Source organism: Antechinus flavipes, chromosome 3 (genome assembly GCF_016432865.1).
Source record: "Antechinus flavipes isolate AdamAnt ecotype Samford, QLD, Australia chromosome 3, AdamAnt_v2, whole genome shotgun sequence".
NCBI lineage: Eukaryota > Metazoa > Chordata > Mammalia > Dasyuromorphia > Dasyuridae > Antechinus > Antechinus flavipes.
This window is the reverse complement of record NC_067400.1, coordinates 420,631,476-420,657,139: the sequence shown is the minus strand read 5'-3', so window position 1 is coordinate 420,657,139 and position 25,664 is coordinate 420,631,476. Positions and strand designations below refer to the sequence as shown.

Below are 25,664 nucleotides of genomic sequence, written 5' to 3'. Positions count from 1 at the left end.
ATGAACTTGAAAGATTGAAAGGATGGAAGTGCCCTCAGACATAAATAGGGAAATTTATTATTTTTTTAAAATAACTTTTTATTGATAGAACTCATGCCAGGGTAATTTTTTACAGCATTATCCCTTGCATTCACTTCTGTTCCGATTTTTCCCCTCCCTCCCTCCACCCCCTTCCCCAGATGGCAAGCAGTCCTTTACATGTTGAATAGGTTACAGTATATCCTGGATACAATATATGTTTGCAGAACTGAACAGTTTTCTTGTTGCACAGGGAGAATTGAATTCAGAAGGTATAAATAATCCGGGAAGAAAAACAAAAATGCAAGCAGTTTATATTCATCTCTCAGTGTTCTTTCTTTGGGTGTAGCTGCTTCTGCCCATCTTTGATCAATTGAAACTGAATTAGCTCTCTTTATCAAAGAGGTCCACTTCCATCAGAATACATCCTCAAACAGTATCATTGTTGAGGTATATAATGATCTCCTGATTCTGCTCATTTCACTTAGCATCAGTTCATCTATGTCCCACCAGTCCTCTCTGTATTCATCTCGCTGGTCATTCCTTACAGAACAATAATATTCCATAACATTCATATACCACAATTTACTCAACCATTCTTCAATTGATGGGCATCCATTCATTTTCCAGCTTCTAGCCACTACAAACAGGGCTGCCACAAATATTTTGGCACATACAGGTCCCTTTCCCTTCTTTAGTATCTCTTTGGGGTATAAGCCCAGTAGAAACACTGCTGGATCAAAGGGTATGCACAATTTGATAACTTTTTGAGCATAGTTCCAAATTGCTCTCCAGAATGGCTGGATGTGTTCACAATTCCACCAACAATGTATCAGTGTCCCTGTTTTCCCACATCCCCTCCAACATTGCACATTATCTTTCCCTGTCACTCTACCCAGTCTGACAGGTGTGTAGTGGTATCTCAGAGTTGTCTTAATTTGGATTTCTCTGATTAATAATGATTTGGAGCATATTTTCATATGTCTATAAATCGTTTCAATTTCTTCGTCTGAGAATTGTCTGTTCATATCTTTTGACCATTTATCAATTGGAGAATGGTTTGATTTCTTATAAATTAGAGTCAATTCTCTATATATTTTGGAAATGAGGCCTTTATCAGAACCTTTGATTGTAAAAATGTTTTCCCAGTTTATTGTTTCCCTTCTAATCTTGTCTGCATTTGTTTTGTTTGTACAAAAACTTTTCAATTTGATATAATCAAAATTTTCTATTTTGTGGTCAGTAGTGATCTCTAGTTCTTCTTTGGTCATAAATTCCTCCCTCTTCCACAGGTCTGAGAGGTAAACTAGCCTATGCTCTTCCAATCTATTTATCTCATTCTTTATGCCTAGGTCATGAACCCATTTTGACCTTATCTTAGTGTACGGTGTTAAGTGTGGGTCAATGTCTCGTTTCTGCCATACTAATTTCCAATTTTCCCAGCAATTTTTGTCAAATAGTATAAATAGGAAAATTTAAAAGAGGATTAGGATAAGAGGGTAATTTACACTATTTTGGCCACATTGAATTTGAGGTGTCTATGGTTTTAAATTGTTTTAGATGTCAAAAAGGAAGTTGGTGATGGAGCTTAGGAGACTGAGATTGGGGTTGTGTGGAAAGAGAGACATAGAAATCATATATGATAGTTACAGGTGATATAGAAAAATGCATCATGGATACTCCTTTTTCCTCAGATTCCTGTATTTTTGTTTGTGATTATGGTTTTCATGATTTAGAAGTTTGGGTGGATTTCTAGAGATTGAAATGTTTTGAGGAAGAGAAGATATGAATGATAATTGCTACAATTTGGTAGCATATATTTTGTGTTTGGGATACAAACAGCAGATAATCAAGTAGTTTTGTTGCTGATTAATTGAATAAAATTTAACCAAATCCATGAAGTCCGTCTGCAACATAGCCTAAATTTTAAGCCAGTATATCAACATTTTTTCCTCATGGAGTAATTGTTTTCCTGTGTAGTAAATATACAGGTTTTGAATTATCTTTCAAAGACAGAAATCTGCATCTTTCAATTTGTTATAAATTTGGAATCTTCATATCATACACGGCAACATCAATATTATATGATGATCAATTCTAATGAATGTGACTCTTTCCAACAATGGGATGATTGATGCCAATTCCAATGTTCTTATGATGAAGAGAAACATATACACCCAGATAGAGGACTGTGGGAATTGAATGTAGATCACAACATAACATTTTCATTCCTTTTGAGGTTGCTCACTTGCATTTTGTTTTCTTATTTGTATTCTTTCCTTTTTGATCTGATTTTTCTTGTGCAACAAGACAATTGTATAAATATGTTTACATATATTGGATTTTACATATATATTTTAACATGTATAACATATATTGGATTGCTTGCCATCTAGGGGAGGGTATGGGGGAAGGAGGGGAAAATCTGAAACACAAAGCTGTGCAAGGGTCAGTGTTGAAAAATTATCCTTGCCTATATTTTGAAAATCAAAAGCTTTAAAAAATAAATAAATTTGGAATCTTATGCTTTTTAATCTTGTGCCATTTCACATTTTATGTATACCAGTCAAAATCATTTAAGTTACTAGTTCAACCATTTATCACTTGATAAATCAGTCTTCTTCCAAAGTCTGTAACTTTAAAAATTGTTTTGTTACACTTATGTTTTATAAGTTTTTAAATAAAATGTCTTTCTCTGCCACCTTTAAAAAAAAATCATTTAAGTTAACTTTTATCCTACGGTCATATGAGAACTTTCAAAATTAAACTAGTTTCTGAAGATTTAAGATTATTGAATCTTTTGATAAACATGTCATTATTGACAGTCATCTTATTGTAGCTAAAACTAAAAGTGTGAGGTTTCTAACCCAAGCTGATAGTTGAGATTCTCATTTTGTTAGTATTGCTTGGAAATTTTTAATCATAAAAAATAGATTTGGTAAAAGTGGTACTCCTTCATTCCACTTGAGCATACCAGGTTAAATTACTAGAAAATACACAGCTGATATAGTGTTATGAAATTGGGGAAATGGCTCATAGGTCATGCCTTATCAATGATAAGTCAGCCAAATATGAATTTTATTTAAAACAGTTATTGTTATAATAAAAAAAAAGTATTCCTCCAAACAAACCAATTTGGGAAGACTCTGGTACTGGGAATTAAATGCTAAGAATTGCTTATTAAAGATCGAGAAGCTCAAAAGAACTAATTTAAAAAATGTAAAAGAAGGAGGTCTAGCAGTACTAGATCTTAAAACTGTATTATAAAGCAGTAGTTATCTAAATTATCTGTTATTGGCTAAGAAATTGAATGATAGATCATTGAAGCTGAGTAAATTCATAATAACAAATGATTGTAGTAACCTCACATATAACAAATGTAAAGATTTAAGCATTTGGGACAAGAATTCACTATTTAGCAAAAAAATTGTTGGAAAAACTAGGAAGTAGTCGGGCAGATACTAGCTATATACCAGTAACTCACTATTTACCAAGATAAAGGAAGTTATAAGTATCAGATTTATGAATAGGAATGGAATTTATGAACAGGAGATTGAGAATATTATGAGTTGCAAATGGATAGTTTTGATTACATTACCTTAAAAAAAATTTTTTACAAATAAAACCAATGTAGCCAAGATCAAAAGGAAAGCAGAAAACGGGGTTGAGGAGATTAAAACCATCTTATCTCAAATATTTAGAGGGCTTTATCAGATTTATAAGAATAGTATAAAATGGTCAATTGATAAATGGTCAAAGAATACACATAAGCAGTTTTGGGAAGATTTCAAAAGGATGTTTGTGTGCAGAATGGCTAAACAAGTTGTGGTATATGATTGTAAGGGAATACTGCTCTGCTGTAAAAAATGATGAACAGGCAGATTTCAGAAAAATCTGAAAACTAAAGTTAGCAAAATGAGAACATTCTACATAGAAACAGCAATAGTGTGCAATGATCAATTGCAAATGTCTTAGCTATTCTCAGCCATACAGTAATCCAAGACAATTCTAAAGAACTCATTGTGAAAATGTTAACCACTTCCAGAGAACAGATGGAGTCTGAATATGGATCAAAACATACAAATTTTCACTTTATTTTTTTTGTGTGTGATTTTTTTTTCCTTCATGTCTGTCTTCAACAACATGAGTAATAAGATATGTTTTCTATGATTAAATATGTATTATATCAGATTATTTACAGTCTCATTGAGGGAGGAGGAAGATGAGGAATTCAATTTTTTTTTTTAAAAATGAATGTTAAAAATTATCTTTACATGCAATTGCAGGAAAATATTTTTAAAAGGTATATATAGTGATAAAAATTATTTAAAATTATTATTGGTTAGAGAAATGAAAATTAAAACAACTTTGAGATACTATCACATCTGTCAAATTGACTGAAATGATCGAAGGGGAAAATGACATATTAGAAGGCATGTGGGAAAACTGGGATACTAAGAAAATGTTGGTGGAACTCTGAACCTACCTAACCATTTTAGAGAGCAATATGGATTTATGCCCAGAGAGTTATAAAACTGTGTATAGAAATCAGTACCAGTTTTGGGTCTGTTTCTCAAAGTGATCTGGAAAAAAGAAAAAGAATCTATATGTTCTAAAAATATTTATGGCAGCTCTCTGTGTGGTAGCAAAGAGCAGAAAATTGAGGAGATCCCCATCAATTGGGAGGTAGCTGAATAAGTTGTGGTATATGATTGTGATGAAATATATGTTATGCTGTAAGAAATGATGCACAGATTGATTTTAGGAAAACATGGAAATATTTGCATGAAATAATGAAGAGTGAAATTAGCAGAACCAAGAGAACATTGTATACATTATATACAGTAACTGAAGTATTTTTTGAAGAGTAACAAACAGTAAATGTACAAACATTTCTGAATAATATGAATATTTAAATCCTACAAAGTACTTATGAAGGAAGATGCTATCTATCTCCAAAGAAAGAACTGACAAGAAGTATGCATTGTATGGCTTCCCATATATATGTGCCAAATGGTGGCTTTCTCTGGTGTGAGGTTGAAAGGGAAGAAGAGAACTCAAAACTCAAAATACAACTAATTTTTTTAAAATAGTGGCTAATTAAAAACTATCACAATTTTAAAAAAAGATTTCTTTGATCTTACTTTTTTTTTTTTACATCACCATCAGTTTCCCCCAGTGACCTTTCCCCTTCTTCCCAAGTTAACCTCATAGCAAATAAGTATGGTCAAGCAAAACAAATCAGCACATTGGCCAACTAAAAAATTTATGTCTAATTTTGCACCTCTACTCTGGTAGTGTCAAGCTGAAATAGATACAAAGCCATCAGGATCCCTGCAGCAACAACATGACAGAAAAACCCATATTAATATTATCTTTGCTTTATTTTGTTAAATAATTCCAAGTGTTTGATATTTCTCCTTTCTAGTCTACTACACTTGAAAAGAGAAAGACATGCTTCACTGTCAGTTATCTATTGAAACAATAATTGGTCATTGCATTGATCAGAATTTTAAAGGCTTTCAATGTTCTTTTCCTTTGTTATTATAGTCATTGTATAAATTGTTTTCCTGATTCTGCTCACTTTTCTCTGCATCAATTCATTAAAGCCTGAGGTATCACTACAGTGAGGCTCCTAGCAGAGGATCACATGATTATTTAAGGCAAGATGGTTGGAAAAGAAGCAGGTAAAAACTCCTTCCAGTCAGTAGTAGGATCAAGCTGAGCAGCCTTGTACTTTCAGCCTGGGAGAGGTAGAGGAACATGCTGGCACAAGTCAATCTGTTTCATTGGCTTTAAGTTCTTGCCAAAGATCTACAGTCGCACCTTGGAGAAATATTTTGTCTTTGAAGTTATTCCATGCCATATACAATGTAAGGCATAACTGTAAGCATGTGACTTGTTTTTTTTAACCAACCTGCCAGAACTCATATATCCAAATGAGTTCTGTCCCATTCAGACTAATTATTATTAGAAGAATGTATATTTATTCTCATGGTACTGCTGAGCTGGGTTCAAGACTCAACTTTTTTAATACCCTTCAGAGTCTGTGGCATCTTCTTCTGAATATTCTCAGTGGTTTAAAAAAGAAAGTTTTTGAGCTGTTTGTTTTTTGAAATAACCAAAAGTTATTTGGAGTAAATTAGGTCGGTAACAAGTTGGGAAATAAAACCTTTTGCAGTCCTTAACACAAAGTGTAATTATTAATTAGTTTGGTTTTCACTTGGGGCCTATAAAGTGATTCTGACTAAAGTTCTAAAACTGTTTTAAGCATCATTAGAATAATGTTGTGAATAAAGAATGTGAATATGTTAAAGAATATCATTCTTTCGAATAAGGGAGATCTGTTCAGGGCTTTTTGAAGCTGTTTTTTTTAGAGCAAAAGGAACCAGGAAAGTGGTGCTGGCCCACTCTCTGGGGCAGATGTACTAGAGTACTGATAATTAGGAGAAAGCTGGGCATCTCAGCTACAGTTTTGTTTCTGTATTGTGTATCCAAGGGAATATTCTTCACTTTGGGAATGGTAAAACAAATGTGATTAATATCAAATCCTGAGTTGGTGATTTAAATGAGGTCATGAACAAACTATATCGGATCCTGAAAGATCTGGCAAGTGAAATCACTGAACTATTGTTATGGATCTTTGAAGAATTCAACCAACATTTATTAAGCAGCAAAAGACTGTTTGGTTCTGGATAATAATAGCTTACATTCATAGCTTACAAGTTCTTTCAACTTTCTTGTCATTTCATTCTCAGAACAGTACTGGTTGATAGTGAAACTGCTATTACTCCCCTTTTACATAAGTGGACACTAAAGAATCAGCTAGTCACATACAGGTCACATACTTACTAAGTGATAAAGCTGGGGACTAGTCCTAGGTCTTCTGGAGCTAAGTCCATGTTCTTTCTATTGTGCTTCACTTTCTTGTAGAGTTGGAATCATGGAGAATAAAGAATGTTGAAAGATTAGCGGTAAATAGAATTTTTTTTTCCCCCTAAGAGGAAAAGATACTGTGACATTATAAATAGGTGAGCTTGACTCCCAACCCCAGTAAAGATCAGTAAAAGTATGATTTTTTGAGTCCATAGAAAGAGAAATAAATCAGTAAAAGTATATAGAAAGTATATAGATACTTTAACATATTTAATATGTATTGGTCAACCTGCCATCTTGGGGAGGGGATGGGGGGAAGGAGGGGAGAAATTGGAACAAGAGGTTTTGCAATTGTCAATGCTGAAAAATTACCCGTGCATATATCTTGTAAATAAAAAGCTGTAATTTTTTTTAAGTATATAGAGAATCAATAATTGTTACACTAATCTCGTTTCCTTTTTTTTTTTTTTTTTTTTTAATTTTGGACAGTTAGTAGACTAGCAAATTAGGGAAGTACTTTAAGTATATATGAATTTCAGATAGGCATTTGGCAGTTTCTCATCTTTGTAAATATGTAGAGATAAATATGGAGTACCATTACATGAATTTAAGCCTGAAAGGAGATTATCAGTGGCATATTATAGGGTGTATTCTTCCTTTTCTTTTGAGCACTTTCATCGGTGAATGGTGTGAGGACTTGTAAAAAGCCATATGATGATATACTTAATTTCATAACAGGAAACTGGGAGATGGATGACAAAGATTCTAAAAATATCTAATTATACTGGAGTAGAGTTATCCCTTCCATTTCAGGGAAGTGAGGGATGCCTGAGGGACACATACTCACACCCTCCCTTCCCCCAAGCAATGTGGAAAATCCATGTTAAAACTTTTTGACCTTTCCTTCAGTGAAGAAGTCTGATTTTTTTCTTTTATGAGATGTTCACAGTGCCTTGTTGGTCATAGACTCTGTCATCTCCAATGTCTTCAAAACTCCCAAAGAATTCCTATTTAATTTCTAACATTGACACACAATATGTCAAAATTGTGATGGGGAAAATCACAATGTAGAAGGGATAACTACATATGTTGAATTTATTTTGTTATATTTTAATTTTATTTATTATTTATTATTATTGTCTGTTCAGTATTGTCTCTAGAAAAGTTTTAAACTCAAAATACCAAATTCCAGAGTTAGAAGGGCTCTCAGTGGCCCTTTAATCCAATACATACCTAAAAATTCAATACAACATGCAATTGCTCACTCAGGATCTAGAATGGAAGGATCCTACCTCACTCCCCTGCAGCATACTGGTACCTCTCTTATGGAGAATGTGTAGGATCGTGTGAATGAGTTTTAAGATGCAAAGGTGTGAATGGGCTCTGATCTACACTCCTTTCCCTGTCCCCCTCCCCCCCAAATTACACTTCTGGAGGAGATCCCCACATTCATGAGCTCTTAGATCTATTAAAGAATAATGTTAAAGTATTTTAAAACACTTAATAAAGATAAATGTAAAGGGCTTTTGCCCCTAAATTCTGGAAGTAAACTGCAAAAATATGGTCTGGAAGAGACACAACTAGATAGTACATATGAGAAAAACTTTGGGATTTTAAGTGATTACAAACTCAGCATTAGTAACATGAAGTGATTGCCAAAAACTGTATTGTGTTCTTGTCTATATTGATAGTGTTAAAAAAAAAAAAAAAAGTTAAAAAGAGGCAACTAGAGAGCACAGTGATATGGGACACCAGCCCTGGAGTCTGAAGGATCTGAATTCAAATGCTGTCTCAGACACTTAACACTACTTAGCTGTATGACCCTGGGCAAGTCACTTAACCCGAATTGCCTCTCCCCCCACTCCCCATCCCCCCCCCCCAAAAAAAAAAAAAACCAACAACAACAACAAAAGTACAACAAATCGAGCTATGCCTTGTGCTGGTCAGACAATACCTAGAATATTTTTTTTTTTTATTTGTTTCTGGTTGCCGAAGTTTAAGAACTTTATTATAGAGAAGGGTACATAGTTATAAGAGGACTTTGAAACTGTACCATTTTAGGTTAAATAAGAGAAGAAAGAGTTCATGATAAATAGCTAAGGCAAAGGTTATTTGCAAGTGTTGGACTTGGTCTGTATGACTCCAGAGGGCAGAAGAAGCAATGGTAGCGTTTACAGGAAAGCTTAGTATGTAGGCTTAATAGATGGAAGAATATTTATTGCACTGACTTGTAAAGTATTAAAATGTCCTGTTCCTAGAGATATTAAAGTAGATGCTAGACCGCTATATGCCAGGAATTTGTCTTTAGGAATACATGAACTAAATGGTCTTAAATATGATTTTAATATCATCTTTCGTTTGTAGTTATAGGTCACTACAGAAACGGAACTAAATTCAAAGTCACATACATGTCTTTTTAATAATTAATTATTGTTTTTTCTCAGGCACTACCATACAGCTATTTTCATTTGCAGCTATTATGTAATGATGTTACTTAGCCACATTGAAATTATTAATATTTCTTTAAGTTTCACTATATCTTGTATATAAATGGCATGATTGACTTGTAAGTAGAATTTGCATTTTGAATTATTTATCTCATGCATATGTTTAAAAATTTCATAATTGGAATCTGTTCTGCTTAAAATTAAGTTCTCTATTTCAAGTTTGTCTTGAGACCCATTCAAAAAAACCAATTCATTTATAGACCTAATAAACCATTTCTTTCTTGAAAAAAATCCTTTGAAGTATGTGTTCATTTGTAGTACTCTATGTTCTTTGATCTCAATAGTTTACCTTGATCACTGAAAATAAATAAAAATTTGACATGCTCTCAGAGCCTAATGAAAACCATTCAGAGGTTCTGAATGAACTTAGCTTCAGTTGTTTCTTAGGTTTTCATGGAAATGTGTGGGTTTTGTTTATAGCATTTGGAGGGAGAAGAATGCAGGAAAAAAGATTGTATATTAATTACAAATAGAATGTCCTCTTAGGTTGATTATATAGAAAAAAGGAGGAAGAACTCATATTGAGTAAAGCCTTTGAAAATTTAAGGTTTAAATAAGCATTTTTATGAGGCTAAAACTCTTTATAAGCCTTGTAAAAGGGTTTCAAAATTATTTCTAATTTAGGATGTTAAAGCAGGATGCCAGAGTTTCTGGCTATGCTTTAAGTTAGCATGTTTGATATTATACTTGATTGTTCGGGATACTTTTTTTTAGTTACCAATACCATCTCCTTCACTATCTTGGATGTATGGGTAAATGAAAATCTTTCTTGCAATCTATTAATTACTATTACTATTGCAATCTATTGGGACCTCCAATTTAACTTATACTCAGAAGCATAAAACTAGAGTAGGAAATAGCCTGTTTTTCCCATAGATGACAACTTTCTGCAGATGTTGAAGAAAGTATTATTGTTTAAGTACAGATTGTATTAGGAGGCCCCTGAAATCTCAGAGATACTATAATGTACTAGAAAAAGGTAGATATATAACATGAGGAAGCTAATGGCAACAATAACTGTTTATTTGAACTAAATTGTTTCAAAACTAGTTGCTATTTGTATTAGAATTATTTTTAAGGACACTTATACTCTTTTTTTTTTAATCAAGATCATTAAGAAAAATAGCACTTAAGGACAGTATTAAAAATTAGAGTATTTACATTATGTAACACTAAATCAATAAATTTTGTGTGTGTGTATAAATATTGATATAAAAAGATTATAAAGTTATAGAAAATAATTTCATTTATGGAAAGGTGGATATGTACTATTTAAGGAAGGGAGAAAATAAAAGTTAGAACTTCTGGCATAGCTCATTAACATATAAGCTTTTATTATTTATACCATTTGCAAAGCATTTTGCTGGGTACTATCAAAGAGTAGATAAAACACTGTCCTCTTCCTCGTGCAGCTTGCAGTGTATTAGAGGATTAAACCTTGACATAAGTCTACCAGAAGTACAAAAAAGTGCAGGGAAAGTTTGAAAAGGGAAAGATTTATAACGACTAGAAGAAATCAAAAAAGCTTTGTGGAGGAGATAACATTTGAATTAGAATTTAAAGGATGGGAATTCAATAAGTCAAAATAGGAGAGAAAGCAGAATAAGGTAAACAAAAGTAAGAAAATATAGAATGCTTATAGAAGATAGTAGGTCTGATTGGGGTGAAAAAGAGAAAGGCATGACATTTTGGTTAGTGCAAACGCTTTAATTGGTATATAGTGGGAAACCATTGGAATATTTTGACAGAGTAGAGACATGATCTAATCTGTGCATAAGGAATTCAATATGTGATGCCTGTATTAAACTCTATGGCTCAAAATATAAAACCACAGCTCCTGCCTCTCAAGGATTTAGGCACTAATTCCCTGAGAGAATTAAAAAACAATCAAAGATGACTTCCCAGTCTTCCAGCTCTTGTGAATTGAAGAATCATGATTTCATCTATTGAAGTTAGAAGAAAGATCAGGCGTTTTTGGAAGTGGGGGAGGGAGGAGGATGAATTCAATTTTGGCCATGTTGAGTTTAAGGTACAAGAAGGACATTCAAATAGAGATCAGTAAAGTGGAAATGCAGGACTGGAACTCAGAATAGATAAGTCTGTACTAATAAATTTGGGGGCCCTTCTAAGAGGGAGTAAGTGAAGTTTTCAGAGCAGTAGAAACATTCTCTTCTCCTTCCCCATTCTTTTATTAATTTGGCAATAATATGAAGAATGGATTGGAGGAGGGGAGAATGGCGATAGGTGGTAAAGAGAAGCTGTACTAATGACCATGGAAAGGAGTGAAAGGCGAGTACAGACTAAAGAAAATCCACAGGACTCTGTAACTTATTGACTGTGAGAGAGGAAACAGAAAGTAGAATCTGAGGTAATGCCAAAGTTGCTTCCTAAAAAAAGGCAACAAAAGAAGTAGGTTCAGAGGGCAAAAAATAAATTTACTTTTAAGCATATTTGCTGGCTGAACATTCATCTGAAAGTGTCTAGTAGAGCAGTACATTTGAACAAAGAGGGAGATCAAAATAGAGAGATTTGATTATCTACATTAAGGTAATAGGTGAAGTCATGGAAGATTGCCCAGTGAGAAAGTAATGAGAGAAGAGAGCCGAGGGCACAACTTTGAGAATGCAGAAATTAAAGCATGGAGAAAAGCCAGAAAAAAAACTGTTAGCAGTGAGTAGTAGAATGTCAGCAGGGCAGTTGGGTGGTGCAGCCAACAGTCCTGGGCCTGGAGTCAGAAAGACTCATGTTCCTGAGAAGTTCAAATCTGTGTGTGTTGTGTGTGTGTGTGTGTGTGTGTGTGTGTGTGTGTGTGTGTGTGTGTGTGTGTGTGAAATAATAGCATTTTTTGCTTGTAAAAAGGTTTTGTTTTTCCTTCATTCTCAATGCAAAACTGGGAATAGGATTGGAGTTGAATAGAAAGCAAATTTTTACTGATTAAAATATAAAATTTCTAAAAAGAAGATATTTATTTTGTATAGATATTAAAGTTCCCTTTAGCCTATATGTCTTTGATTCCCCCATCTTTCCTACTCTTAAATCTTATTTTTAACCAGTTTCCTATATGCCATCTTTATATAGTTGTCACCACATATTTAAGTATATGTTGATTTAATTTGTATGGTCTTACATTGAAGTGTTTTCCTGCCTCTTCATCCTATGCAATAGATGTGATGCTAGTCTTTTTACAGATATTTATTGTGAGTACAAGAAGGCACTGTTGTTTCTGGTTGCTATTAGATTCAAAATAAAGGTCAGCAAAAATCAAGTCAATAAGCATATATGAAGCACTTATTATGTGTCAGGCACATATGAAAGCAAAACATCCCATATCCCCCAGAAGCTCAATTTGCTGGGGGAGATAATATGCAAACTAATGTGTTCAAACAAGATGCATTCAGTCTTCAATTTTGGATAAGATTAGGGGAGAATGAAGATCCTAGAAAACAATACATAAGTAAAAACACAAATTTTGATACATTGAGCTTAAGTGAAATAGAGGGTTAGGTTCTTTTGACCACCAAAAACTAACCTTTTGCTAGAGATTGCTGAAAATTATTTTCTGAATGTCATTTTGGTAACAAAATATCAAAAATGATAATTTTTTCCTAATATAGTAACCAAGAAATAACCCATAAAATGCAGTGCAAAAAATAAACTGCTAACATGTAATACATTTGTTATTGCTAGTTAGTTCCCTAGAATTCTGTACTGTGATCTTTTTGTGCTAACATTTCAGTTTTTAAAAATACCAAAAAACATTGATTTCAGATATTTTTTACAACACATGAAATCTACAGTACCATAGTGTACAGCAAATAAAATTCTTAAAACTAACATTTTTTAACCTGAATCTTCCTTTCCACTGTGTCCGTTAGAAAGTGGGCATTGTAGTATATCCTATACTGCTGTAAACCTCTCTAGCTTGACTGCTCTCTGAAAACCAAGGGAGAGGTTGCTGGGACTTCAGTCTGTCAGAAGTTACTGAGGCTGACAAGGTCTCACCATTACTTTAGAGTTCAAAGGATTTGCGGTATGTTTTAGGTGTATAGTTGTAACCAAATCTTGAGTTTTAAAAGCAAACAGTGAAAATAAGCAATGAATGCACTAGAAGCTCTTTACAACAGTAGCACAAACAAAGCCAGAGATGCACCAAAAAGGATACCAACTGCTCCCCTAACTAGTATTCATTGTATCTCTTTTTTTTTCTCTACTGCACAAAGCATGGTTGCCAAGGTGAAAATGAAAATTGGGTTCCTTAAATAATTACACAAATGTTTGAAGTACTACAAGTTAAGTGTACAAATGTTGAGCATTGACTGTGCAAGATAAATTAGAGATAATTTCAGAGGGAAGAAGATAATTTTGCCATTCCAAAGAGAACCTGTCAGCAGTCCTTCCAATTGATTGCAGTAACCTTTTGTCATTGCTTTTATTTTAACAAACATATCAAAATTGAACATTCTTCTAAGTGCTATACCTTACACTGATCACCAGAGATCTCACATTAGGCTACAAATAGTTAATATTTGTAGAAGATGTAAAAATTACCTAATTTTTGGTATTGACACTTCTTCACCATCACTATAGTAGTCTAAGGATGGTAGAAGAAAGAATTTATTATTGTCTTAGAATCTTATTTTGCCAGAGATTAACCTGTGACCCAGGAATTTATTTTTAAAACTTTGGCAACTATGTTTCAATATAATTGAATCCTAAATTATGTATTTTTATGAATTTAAAAATGCTGTTCTGAGGAATCCATAAGCTTCATTAGATTTCCATTGAAATTCATGACACACACAAAGTTAAAAATCCCTGATTTAAATGTGCCATGATTCAAAGCTTTACAGTAGAATTTTTCTGCTAGTTCCTTCAAAATTTCATGTGTGTGTGTGTGTGTGTGTGTGTGTGTGTGTATAAAATAAATAATATTTATTTGGGGGAGCTTCATGCAGTTTCATTGCTAATAGGAAATTATTTTCCCCCCTGAAATTTCTATATCTTTTATAGTGCTTTTCTCCTTCCTCAGAGAATAGAGTAGAATATTGCAGTTTAAAAAAAAAAAAACAAGTAGAATTTAATAAACCAGGGATTTATGGAATGTAGTTTTAAAGTTTTATTCAGTATTAGCCATAGAATTTCATTTTAGCTAGAACTTTGGTTCATCTAGTACAATCCCGAAGGTTTTATATAACATCTTTTAGGTCATTTTTCTCTGTTAACAATAAAGCTAAAACCAGTAAAACTCTTATTAACCTACTGTTACTTTCCTAAAATAAAATAGGTCATTAAAATTCTTAAATGTCGTTTTGTTAATGATGAGTTGTCAATGGCCTACTAAATCATTGGACAATGGGAATTAAAATAGCTTTTTGCCCATTGTGAAGCATATTGGAAGAAAAATTAATCAGATTTAAAGAAGACCTAACGCAGCAATTGAGAGAGCACTTGGGTTGGCAAAAATTGAATGATATACTTAAGAGAGATTGGTGCCTGAAATGTTTTCATCAGTCAAATATATTATAAGAGAAGCTTTACTATATATTTTAATTCTAGATTTTAATTTCTGTTCTGCAAAATAGAAAGTTCCTTTGAACAGCTTTTTGGGCTAAAGAGAAAAGGTATTGTGCCTACTGGGGGTGTAGTAGTGATTGACAAGTCCTATTTCTTGATTGTTAATTCTGATGGTGTAAATAAAATTGGGAGAGAAATTAATTTCAAGGTTCATTAGAACAGAGGAAAATTGATATTTGAAGTAAATAAAAATTGAAAAAATAATTAGCAAAACATTTTATTTAAGTTGGTATTTAGAACTCAAACTTAGCTATTGAAACTTTTAAGTTGTGGAAATATTTCTTATAATAGAATTAGAAACCTTTCAATCAATAAGCTAACATATTAAGCACCTCCCTGGTATGAGGTCCTCTACTGGCTTCTGGGGGTACAAAAGGAAAAAACAAAGCAGTTCTTGTTTTAAAGGAGTTTATATTCTATCAGCATATATGTGTAAATACAAAATATAGGTGAAATAAATACAAGATAATTTGGTGGGGAAAGGGGATCAGGTAAAAAGCCTTGTAAAGGAGATGGTGCTTAAATCAAATCTAGAAAGAAACGAGATTTTCTCATTTATAATATATATTATATTATCGTCCTCGTATATAAGGGGACAGCCTCTACAGAATTAAGGTGATAGAAAATGGAATGTTCTGTGTGGAGTCAACAAGAATAATTTTTAAATGATTGAAAGTGTAGAAAAGGCCAGGTTTTGAAGAACTTCAGATACCTAACAAGAGTTTGTAATTCATACTAGTGGGAATATGAAACTACTGAAATTTATAAAATCAAGTGAGATGAAAATATCAGTCCTAAACATCAGAAAAATCACCTTGGTGGGTGTATGAATGATGAATTAGTGGTAGGGAGACCAAACGGGAGATTTGTAATAATCTAGGTGAGAGCTGATGAGGATTTAAAAATAGTACTTTGGGCTGTTTAAGAGAGGTAATCCTGTTGGGAGCACCAACAGAAAAATCTGAAATGAATCCATAAACGGAACAAATGAAAAAGAATTTATTAGGAATTTATATACCAAGCACTACACTAAGAATTGAGAATACAAAGAGAGAAATCTGCTAGCAAAGAGCTTACTTTCTAAGAAGGAAGAAAAGGCTTATGGGAAATGGTGGTCAGGAAAAGGTAAAACTCTTGGGAATGATGAGTAGAGCTCTAAGGCAGTTAACTTTCTGATAATGTCCTTTCCAGATGATCTGACCATGCCTCTGGCTATCATTTTGTGTAGCTCTCTCTCTTTCTTTCTCTCTTCTCAATTAAGTCTGAGAAATAAACATTTATTTTTGATTTCTCTACTTAACTCTCTGCAGTCTGACTTATAGCTTCACCATTCAACTTTAAAGACTGTCTGCAAGGTTAACAACAAGATTTCTCTTTCTTTTAAAATTTTGAACTTAAAATTTGTGGTTTCTTAATTTCCAAAACTAATGGCCTTTTCTTAGTTTTCATCCTTTTTAGCCTCTCTGTAGGCTTTAATGCTGTCACTTTGTCATCCTATATCTTTTTTTTAGGTTCTTGTGACATTGCTTTCACCTGGTTCTTCTTCTGTCTCTGACTCTATCACTCATTTTAGATGATTCCAAACTCTATAAGTCCAGTCCTAGTCTCTTCTGAGACTATCATCATATATATCATATAGACATATCATCAGCTCTCTTTTGGGCATCTGAAATTGGATGATCTCTAGGGATATAGAGCGCCACATGTCCAAAATAGATCTCATCTTTCCCTCCCAACCTTCTCTTCCTTTCTTTCCTTTTATTGTTAAGGATACTCCTAGTCCCCACCTTGCTTCCTCACTTTGTTCACTTCATACATCCATTCTCTTATCAAGTCTTGTCACTTCTGCCTTCACAGCCATCTTGTGTATAGTTCCTTTCTCTCCACTCAGCCTCTATGAAAGTACAGGTTCTCATCCCCCTTTACCTGGGATATTGCAGAGGCTTTCCAACCTCAACTCTTTCCTAAAGCTTAGATCTGACCATATCACATACCTTCAGCTTCTTTTTTGGAAATGTGGTGTTTTGAAGTTGTATAAACTGCTATTTTTGAAAAAAACGTATTTTATTTTGAATGGACTCCAAATCTATTTTTATAGGGTTTCATTGTTGTTGTTTTTAATCAACATTACTTCACATTTACTATTGTGCCATAGTTCCCTTTTAGTGTCCTGCCTCAGTTTCCCTGAATTATTCTGCCTCAGTTCCTAATTCTTCTACCTCAATCCCCCTGGTTGCAACACTACCTCTCCTTCCTAATCATCAGGATATTTGATCCAGATAAGGAGAAAGACCTTCTATCTTAGACATCATGACCCCAGATCTTCCCTACTTATCAGAATATCTGGTGCCTCCCCGGACGCTGTCAGACCCTGTCAGACCCTGTCAGAACCTGACTGATAGCCAGTTCCTGCCTTCAGTGCTCTGACTCCCTGCCTCAGTCTCCACATGCATATGTACTTCAGAAGAAACTCACATTAGCTGCTGTATACTTTGAGACATCAGCCCCTGGGGGCTCAATCTCTCTCAAATAAAATATTAAAAACTCTAATCTCTATCTTGCCTCAGTTTCTCCGGCATTACATACTAGTATATTATAGTTCACAACTATATCTTATATCTGGTAGTCACCAATCTTGTCATTTAAATTTTTTATTCTTAAACACCCAGAAAGAAACCATTTCCATATACATAGCAGAATCCCAAAAAAGATTGTTTATTCAACCACAATTCATGTCACACTTGCTTGTTTGTGCTTCCTTCTAGGTTTTGTTGTTTGGGGAAATTTTTTGTACATTTGCAGGAATGTTTCTGTGGCCTTTTTTGGGGGGGAGGGCATTACTGTTGCTAAGCCTGCTCTCCCCACCCACCCACCCCCCGAAAAAAATCCACAAGGAGAGGGAAAAAATAAACCCTTATAACAAATGAATATAGTCAAGCAAATCTATACATTGGTTATATCCAACTATAGAGGTCTCTTTCTTTACCTTGGATGCATTACTTCTCTGTCAGAAAAGGGTAACACGCTTTATTATCCATTCTTTAGAAATATGGTTTACCATTACATTGATCAGTTCCTAAGTCCTTCAGATTAACTTTTCTTTATAGTGTTATATGTGTTAAGTTGCTCTTATGGTTATGCTCACTTCACCCCACATTAGTTCTTACCCAGGACTCTCTGTAATTGTCTCATCAATTTTTTTTATTGTGAAATAATATTCTCTTACATTCATATATCACACTTTGTTTAGTCATTCATCAATTGACATCATCCAAGGGACAGCAAGATAATACAGATTGAAAACTCTCTCAGTTATAGGAGGGAAGTAAAATGGAATAATGCGGCAGACATAGGTGTGGTTCCATTGAAAATAAGCCAGTAAACTGGAGATGCCACACCCATCTCACCTTCTGGTTGATCTCATAGCCTTTGGGAGACCAATGTCACATGAAGTAATTTGTATAAACATTATTATCTCTGTTTTTTGTTTGGTTTTTTAAATTTTAAACAAATACAAAATAAGAAAAGTTGTCATGTGCATAGCAGAACATGAGAGGATTCAAAATATAAAACAATAAATCTCTATTTCATATATATAAATTGTATATATATTCATGTATGTAAAATGTATATTATACATTGTGTTCAAAGATGTTCATCTTTGTTTCCCTGTAGGTGTTTTTTGGTTCTCTGCTCTGCACTTTTTGCTTGATTTTTATTCCATCTCCTCCTTGCCCCAAGAACACAACAATATTAAGTACAGTTATATGTGTACATATATGTGTGTGTGTATCTATACATACATACATTCATGATATCTGTGATTATTTGTATGTATATTATTTCTCCTCTCTCTGTTGTACAGATCAGTTGTTTTTCTGTTTTACATTCTCTATTTTCTGTGCTTTTGATTTTGTTTTGTTATTTCTTTGTGTCTTAGAATGTCATTAGCTTCCCTTTGTCCAATTCTAGTTTTCAAGCAAGGAATTATTTTCTTAAGTTTTTGGTTCTCTATTTCAAGTTGGCTGAAACACTTTTTTTCCCCATAATTTTCTTGGATTGCTTTTTTTTTTCCCCCATTATTTTTCCTTGATCTTATTTTTAAACTTCCAAGAAATCTTTTTTTTTTTTTTATTCATGGTACCATTTTTTTTTGTACTTCCATTGTCTTCCTCTGAATATTAACTTTCATCTTTTGTGTGCCCATAGTAGCCATCTATGATTGGGTTCTTTCTCCCGTGCTTGCTTATTTTAGCAGCTTTTGGTGTGATCAAGTTCTAATCCCCAGGTATGGATAGTTATTCCCTAACCTCTTTTTAGTGTTATTTTCTGTATTCTGTCCCGGGCTGTCTTCTCCACTCCTACACCATGGCTAGAGCCCCCAGTTTTGCTGTCAGGCAGATGAACTCCGGCAGCTGCATATCTGCTCCTCTTCTCTGTTCACCTGACAGGGCCATCTGGGTCCTCAGCCCTCTGCCACTGCTCTCACCTGGTGTGTGCTGGCTCCTCCTCTCCTACAGCTACAGCCCAGCTGTGTTTGGCATCCCCTCACTGTGGAAGGTCTTTCTTCTCCTTCAGCTATCAGACCCCAACTTTGTCCATGAGGTGAAAGTTTCTTAGACTGAAGCCACCTGCCAACCTCAGCTGCCCCTAAGGGCTTGTTTGTTGTTTTGGCCTGCACTTGATTGCTCTCCCCTCAGGCTGAACCTCTGCTCTTAGAGGTCTGGTCTTTCCTGAGATCTTCTTTGATTATTTTTGGAGAACAACTGCTTTATCCTGACTTATTTCTGCTGATCTGCATTCCCTCTGAGGCTATGTTCTGCCTTTTTCTGTGGAGGAAATTTGTAGATTCCAGGGTTTTCTGACAACTACAACAACCCGTTCCTGCTTCAAACTTCAATCCTGTTTATTGTCTGTATGTCTTTTATGTCTTGCGTTATTTTTCCATCTCTAAACGGATATTTGATATTTATCACATCCTAAATGGATTATGCTATTTCTCATACAAAAAATGAATTCCTCCAATTAGGCAGGAACCTTGTCTTACATTCCCCGTGGTCTCTTCTGCACCAAACTTGTAAATTCAATTTTATTCAATGAAATAAATCTTCATCAAATACCTTTAGTGTAGAAAGCCATCTTCCCAGAATCTTCTCCTATGTTCATTTTAATGACCAAAAAAATAGGTTGCCTGATCATAATGCTGGTGCTTTCTCTCCCCTTGCCCCCTCCTCACCCCCCATAATATGCCAATTTTAAAGTTATTTCTCTGTTCAAATTTCACATGATGTTATGTCTGCAGCTGGATTAGACAGAAGAGGATATACAAAGAGAAGGTCTATGTAGAAGCAGTAGGTTTAAAAGTTATTGAAGAACTGAGACTTGAATCAGGGAAGGGGTCTCAGCACTTAGTAGAGAAAAAAGATGATTGACGGTGTCAACTTTAGCAGACCAAATGTTCATTTCCCCTATTTAGATAAAAATTTAATGAAACAACATATATCTCACACAAGCACAAATTTAACTCCTACTCATCCTTTATCAGAAATCTTTCTCTGATAATTTCAGCATTTAGATTTTATGTGGCCCTTTACTTATCCCTCTTATGAAATTATGAAAAGACATCAAAAGTGTAAAGAATATGGAATCGGGAAATTGATTAATATTCTGGCTCTAACATTTGTTTGTTGTCACTTATTGAGCCTCAGGATAATAGAAAAAACTCTTGTAGTCAGGAAAACTCTTCAAGTTCTGCCTCCTTTTTATTAGCTAAATGATCATGCACATAATTCCCTTTACATCTTTGAATCTCTATTTCTTCATCTATAAAATGTTGAGAGTAACTATTAATGACTAACTTCATAGAGTAGTTGGACAAAAGGATTTTGAAAGCTTTCAAATATACCAGAGGTATGAAATAACTACTTGGTTTTTTAATGCTATGATTATTTAGTCTACTAGATCCTTAGTGTGCAGTGTGTTCTCTATACTATAGGTATTTGCTGAACATTTATTTCATTGAATCAAATTCAACTCACCACAAGTTTCGTGCAGAAGAGACCACAGGAAATGTAAGACAAGATTCCTGCCTAGTTGAAGAATTAGTTTTTGGATGAGACATATCATAAAGTCATAGATTTAGAAATAGAAAAATAATGCATGATATAAAAGATGTGCAGAAACTGAGAGTTTTACAGATAGTAAATAGGGTCAAAATTTAAAACAAGCATTGCTTATTGTAGTTGAATATTTCCTAAAAGAAACTGGGACATGATCTCAAAGGGTCGACATAGGTTAGATAGGGAGAACAGAAGAAAAAGGAACAATTATTGTTTATCTGATTTCATTATCCTAAACCAATTGAAATTGATGACAATTAAGTGAAAATTAGCCTACTAAATTATTTATTTTATTTATAATCATTTAAATATTTCTATCAATATTTTATCTTTATAGGTACAAGAAAATTCACCAGGGCATAGAGCTGGACTAGAGCCCTTCTTTGATTTTATTGTTTCTATCAACGGTTCAAGATTAGTAAGTTCTATTTTTGTTTTTTATTTTTTCTTTTTCTAATTACATTTTTGTAGTCTTTTGAAAGTAAAAGTTTTAAGACTCATTTGACATTTATACTTAACACTATTTTTTTTAAACTTCAGTGCTTTTGTTTTTTGGAAGTTTCTTATTGGTGAATAATGTGTGCTTTTAAACATTCTCAGATAAGTAATTGTTTTCCTTAACATTTTGATTTATTGATAGATGAGCAATTTAATTAGAAGCAAATAAGAAAAATTTTTCAGAGAACATAATTAAAATCACTTGTTGTGAATTGCGTTGTGAATTGCTTTTCATTTACATACACGTTGGAAATTCCATTTTTAAAACTGTTGTAAAATCATGGCAAAATTAGTTCTTGTTACCTGTTGGTCCTCAGCATATTTATTTCTAAAGGAGCTTTTTTTTTTTTTTTTTTTTTTTTTTTTTTTTTTTTTGGTCTATTGTTTATTAGATATGTTCATTCCTCTGGTAAAATATTTAAATTTTATTTCTATTTCTTTCTTTTCTTCCAATTCCGATTAGCATAGCTATATTCAAGGAAGAAGCCCAGAAGAAGTTAGCTTTTGAAAAACAAACTTCTGCTCCTATAGAAAAAAATCCATTGTTTCAAAATAGGTATTTTTCTAGATTAAAATAGTAAGAGGACTATTCGTTGGCTTTCTAGGCTCCTTTTTGCTTTTATCTCTTAAAGTCTCTTCCCAGCCTGTTCCCTAGCAAGATATAACCCCCGGAGTACAGTGTGGAATGGTACATCTCATAATTTAGTCAATAAAAATGTTAAATTTGATATGGATGCTTACTTGGAAACAGGAATGTTGCTCAATTTTTATTTTTTTTTTTTTTTTAACATTTTGCTACCTAATAATAGGGGAGAAATGAAATATTAAAAGATACTGTTATTGGGGTTTTCTTTACTTTCCTAAACTTTTTGCAAATTGGTATTTTTTATCTTTTGTCTTATTTGTCTTTTCTGCATTTTGAATCTTGAAATGTTTTTTGTAGTGCTATATGGTAAGTAATATAAGAAAATTGGTCAAAATTTTTAAATTTTATAAAGAAAAAAATACTTTGTTTTTTTAAATTCACAGAATAAAGACAATGATACTCTCAAAGATCTGCTAAAAGCCAATGTTGAAAAGCCTGTAAAAATGCTTGTCTATAGTAGCAAAACACTGGAACTAAGAGAAACATCAGTCACCCCCAGTAACATGTGGGGTGGTCAAGGTTTACTTGGAGTGAGCATTCGTTTCTGCAGCTTTGATGGGGCTAATGAAAATGTCTGGCATGTATTGGTAGGTATTGTTTGTGAACTGTCACAGCCAAACTATATTTTATACATATGGTTTATAGGTTTAGAGAAAGTTATACCTTCCTCTAAGTATAAAATAAAAGCAAGCTTCTTTTGGAATATTCACAATATTTATTAAAAGTTATAGAAATTTTGAAAAGTTTATATGATTCTGAAGCTATCCTCTACTAAGTAAACAGGATTGTTGTATTTAAAAGGTTTTTTACACTTTTTTTTTCATTTTGTAAGAAGATTTATGAATTATAAAATGTGGGAGATTATGAAATTTAAATATAATGTGTATTGTTTTATTTTGTTCATAATAGGAAGTGGAGTCAAATTCTCCTGCAGCATTGGCTGGTCTTAGACCTTATAGTGATTATATCATTGGAGCAGATACTGTTATGAATGAGGTAATATAATGTATTCCTTGACTTTTGTCATGTTTTCCTGCTGATATTTGGATTCAGAATTACAGTACTTCATATTCGTCATTCAAAAACTGAATTTTGGACACTCATAAGGAAGTGTCCAAAGGAAGGACCATCTCCACGCCACAGTAACACAGTATAATTTAGTAGAGGATTCTTTTAATAATTTGAGTATTAAGGAATATTATTATGGCAGTGAAAAAAGAATACCAGTAAGGAGATTGTAAGGAGATTGATTCTGGAGTTACTCCTTGGACTGATATTTCTGAACTAAGACCAAAGACTGAGGAGAAAAATTATTTGCCAGATCTGGGGAAAACAGAAATAGAGAAGTTAAATTAGAGTTGGAAATTCAGCAGGGTGGCAGCATGTGATAAATAGGAAAAAGAAGAATTTAATAAGCCACAAGATAAGGAATGGGGAGAGTGAAAATATGCAGTACTTTCCATGTGCTTTTGTATGGCTACAGTGATCCCTTCTGCAAACCAATTCCATTCAAACTTTTCCAAAACTACAATTATCACTCTTCAAAATCATGCCTAAATATTTGTTATAAAACCCAATTTTTCTAAATTTGGAAGGTAAAATTTCTTAAGCCACAGAGGTGTCATTTAACAAATTATTGTCCAAGGGAACACTTTCCTATAATTGTACACCATACTGTGTACTCTTACTAGAAAATCACTGACAAACTGGAAATGTTTTATGTCTATTTGATGTCTGTGTGTTACACTGTAATAGTATAAAAGCAAATGTATTCTATACATTCTTTTTCAGTCTGAAGATCTGTTCAGCCTTATTGAAACACATGAAGCAAAACCATTAAAACTTTATGTGTACAACACAGACACTGATAACTGTCGAGAAGTGATTATTACACCAAATTCTGCATGGGGTGGAGAAGGCAGGTAAGGTCAATTGACAGCAAAAATTATGACTATTTAAACTTTAACAAATGATTTCATTATAGAGAGATTCTAATATATCTTGAATGAAAGGCTGAAAAGAAGATGTAACACGTAATTTTGCCCAAACTAGAAATCTGTAAAAATAAATAAGTAAATAAAGATTAAAAAGTAATATTTGTATATTTCTAGAGACTGGCTCTTTTAATTATGAAAGAACACACAGTGAATTTAAGCCTTTCTTTTCATTCCAAACCATTGGATAACAGGCTGTGATTACAGTTTAGTACATAATTGGCAGCATTTCAAAAGCAAGGAACCTTGTTCTGACATGACTGGGGAAAAAGTGGCAAAGAGTGAGCACATGGCATCCTGGCATGCATTAGCAGTGGTAGAGCTAGCCATATAGCCTGAAAAGAAAGAACCCTTTTCTTCATCCCTTCTGCTCTTCCTCTTCCCAATAAAGGCATTTTTTTCATACTTTCGAAATTCAGCTAATTAGAATTCCAACTAGCTTCCTCTTTCACAAGAAGCCTTTAAAATGTCTATATTCACTCATACTTTAGTGCAAATTAACTTAATTAGATTGTTTTGGGGAAGTTTAATTTTGGAGTGCATGGTACCTAGGCAGGATACCTAAATGTAGGGACTTTCTTACTTGTTGGGGAAGGGGGAGTTTTGAGCAACCAAAAAGATAAATTATGGTTATTTGGTATCTAGGGATCAGAAAGAATAGTTGTCATAAATTATGAGAGTTCTGCAGGGGGGGAGGGGGGAACTACAAATTTCACATTTGTATGTGTACTTTAAAGTACTCGTGCTCCCTTTAAAATACCAAATGGGCATTGGCTTTTCTTTTTGAAAATAAGGAGTTCAACATAGCTCTCTTCAATAGTGCATTGATTCAAAGCAGTTCCAGTTGTCCAGGAATGAAGAGGGCCATCTACACCCAGAGAGAGAACTATGGGAACTGAATGTGGACCACAACATAGCATTCTCAGTCTTTTTATTATTGTTTGCTTGCATTTTTGGTTTTCTTCTTGGGTCTTTTTTTTGTTTGTTTGCATTTCATTTATTTTTCTCATGCAGCAAGATTACTATATAAATATTTATATATAAAATAAATAAATATATATTGGATTTAACATATAATTTAATATATTTAACATGTATTGGACTACCTGCCATCTAAGAGAGGGTTGGGGGAGGGGAAAATTTGGAACAGAAGATTTTGCAAGGGTCAATGTAAAAAAAATTACCCATGCATATGTTTTGTAAATCAAAAGATATAATAATAATTTTAAAAAAGAAAAAATAAGTAGTCCAAGAAGGAATAACCTTGAAGTTCCACCTTCTCATTTTCTTCTCAAGAATCCTAGGTGGCTAGCTGAGTGGAAGCTCAGTGGGGCAAATAGAGAAAAGAAACTTGACTTCACTTTCTAGAATGTGCTAAACTTCTGCTTACTGGGATAATCTAAGATTTGAAATAGAGCTTACTCATAGGAAT

The 25,664-nt window shown here is 33.5% G+C and overlaps 1 protein-coding gene across 1 annotated transcript in view; it reads left to right on the top strand.

Annotated features, from left to right (window-relative positions):
* The window catches only part of GORASP2 (golgi reassembly stacking protein 2), a 44,666-nt gene that overhangs the window by 6,131 nt on the left and 12,871 nt on the right, over nt 1-25,664 (top strand). The window contains exons 2-5 of the mRNA XM_051986188.1: nt 21,432-21,512; nt 22,622-22,825; nt 23,148-23,234; nt 24,030-24,160. Coding sequence (XP_051842148.1) covers nt 21,432-21,512; nt 22,622-22,825; nt 23,148-23,234; nt 24,030-24,160 — 503 coding nt within the window. The remainder of the gene's footprint in view (nt 1-21,431; nt 21,513-22,621; nt 22,826-23,147; nt 23,235-24,029; nt 24,161-25,664) is intronic.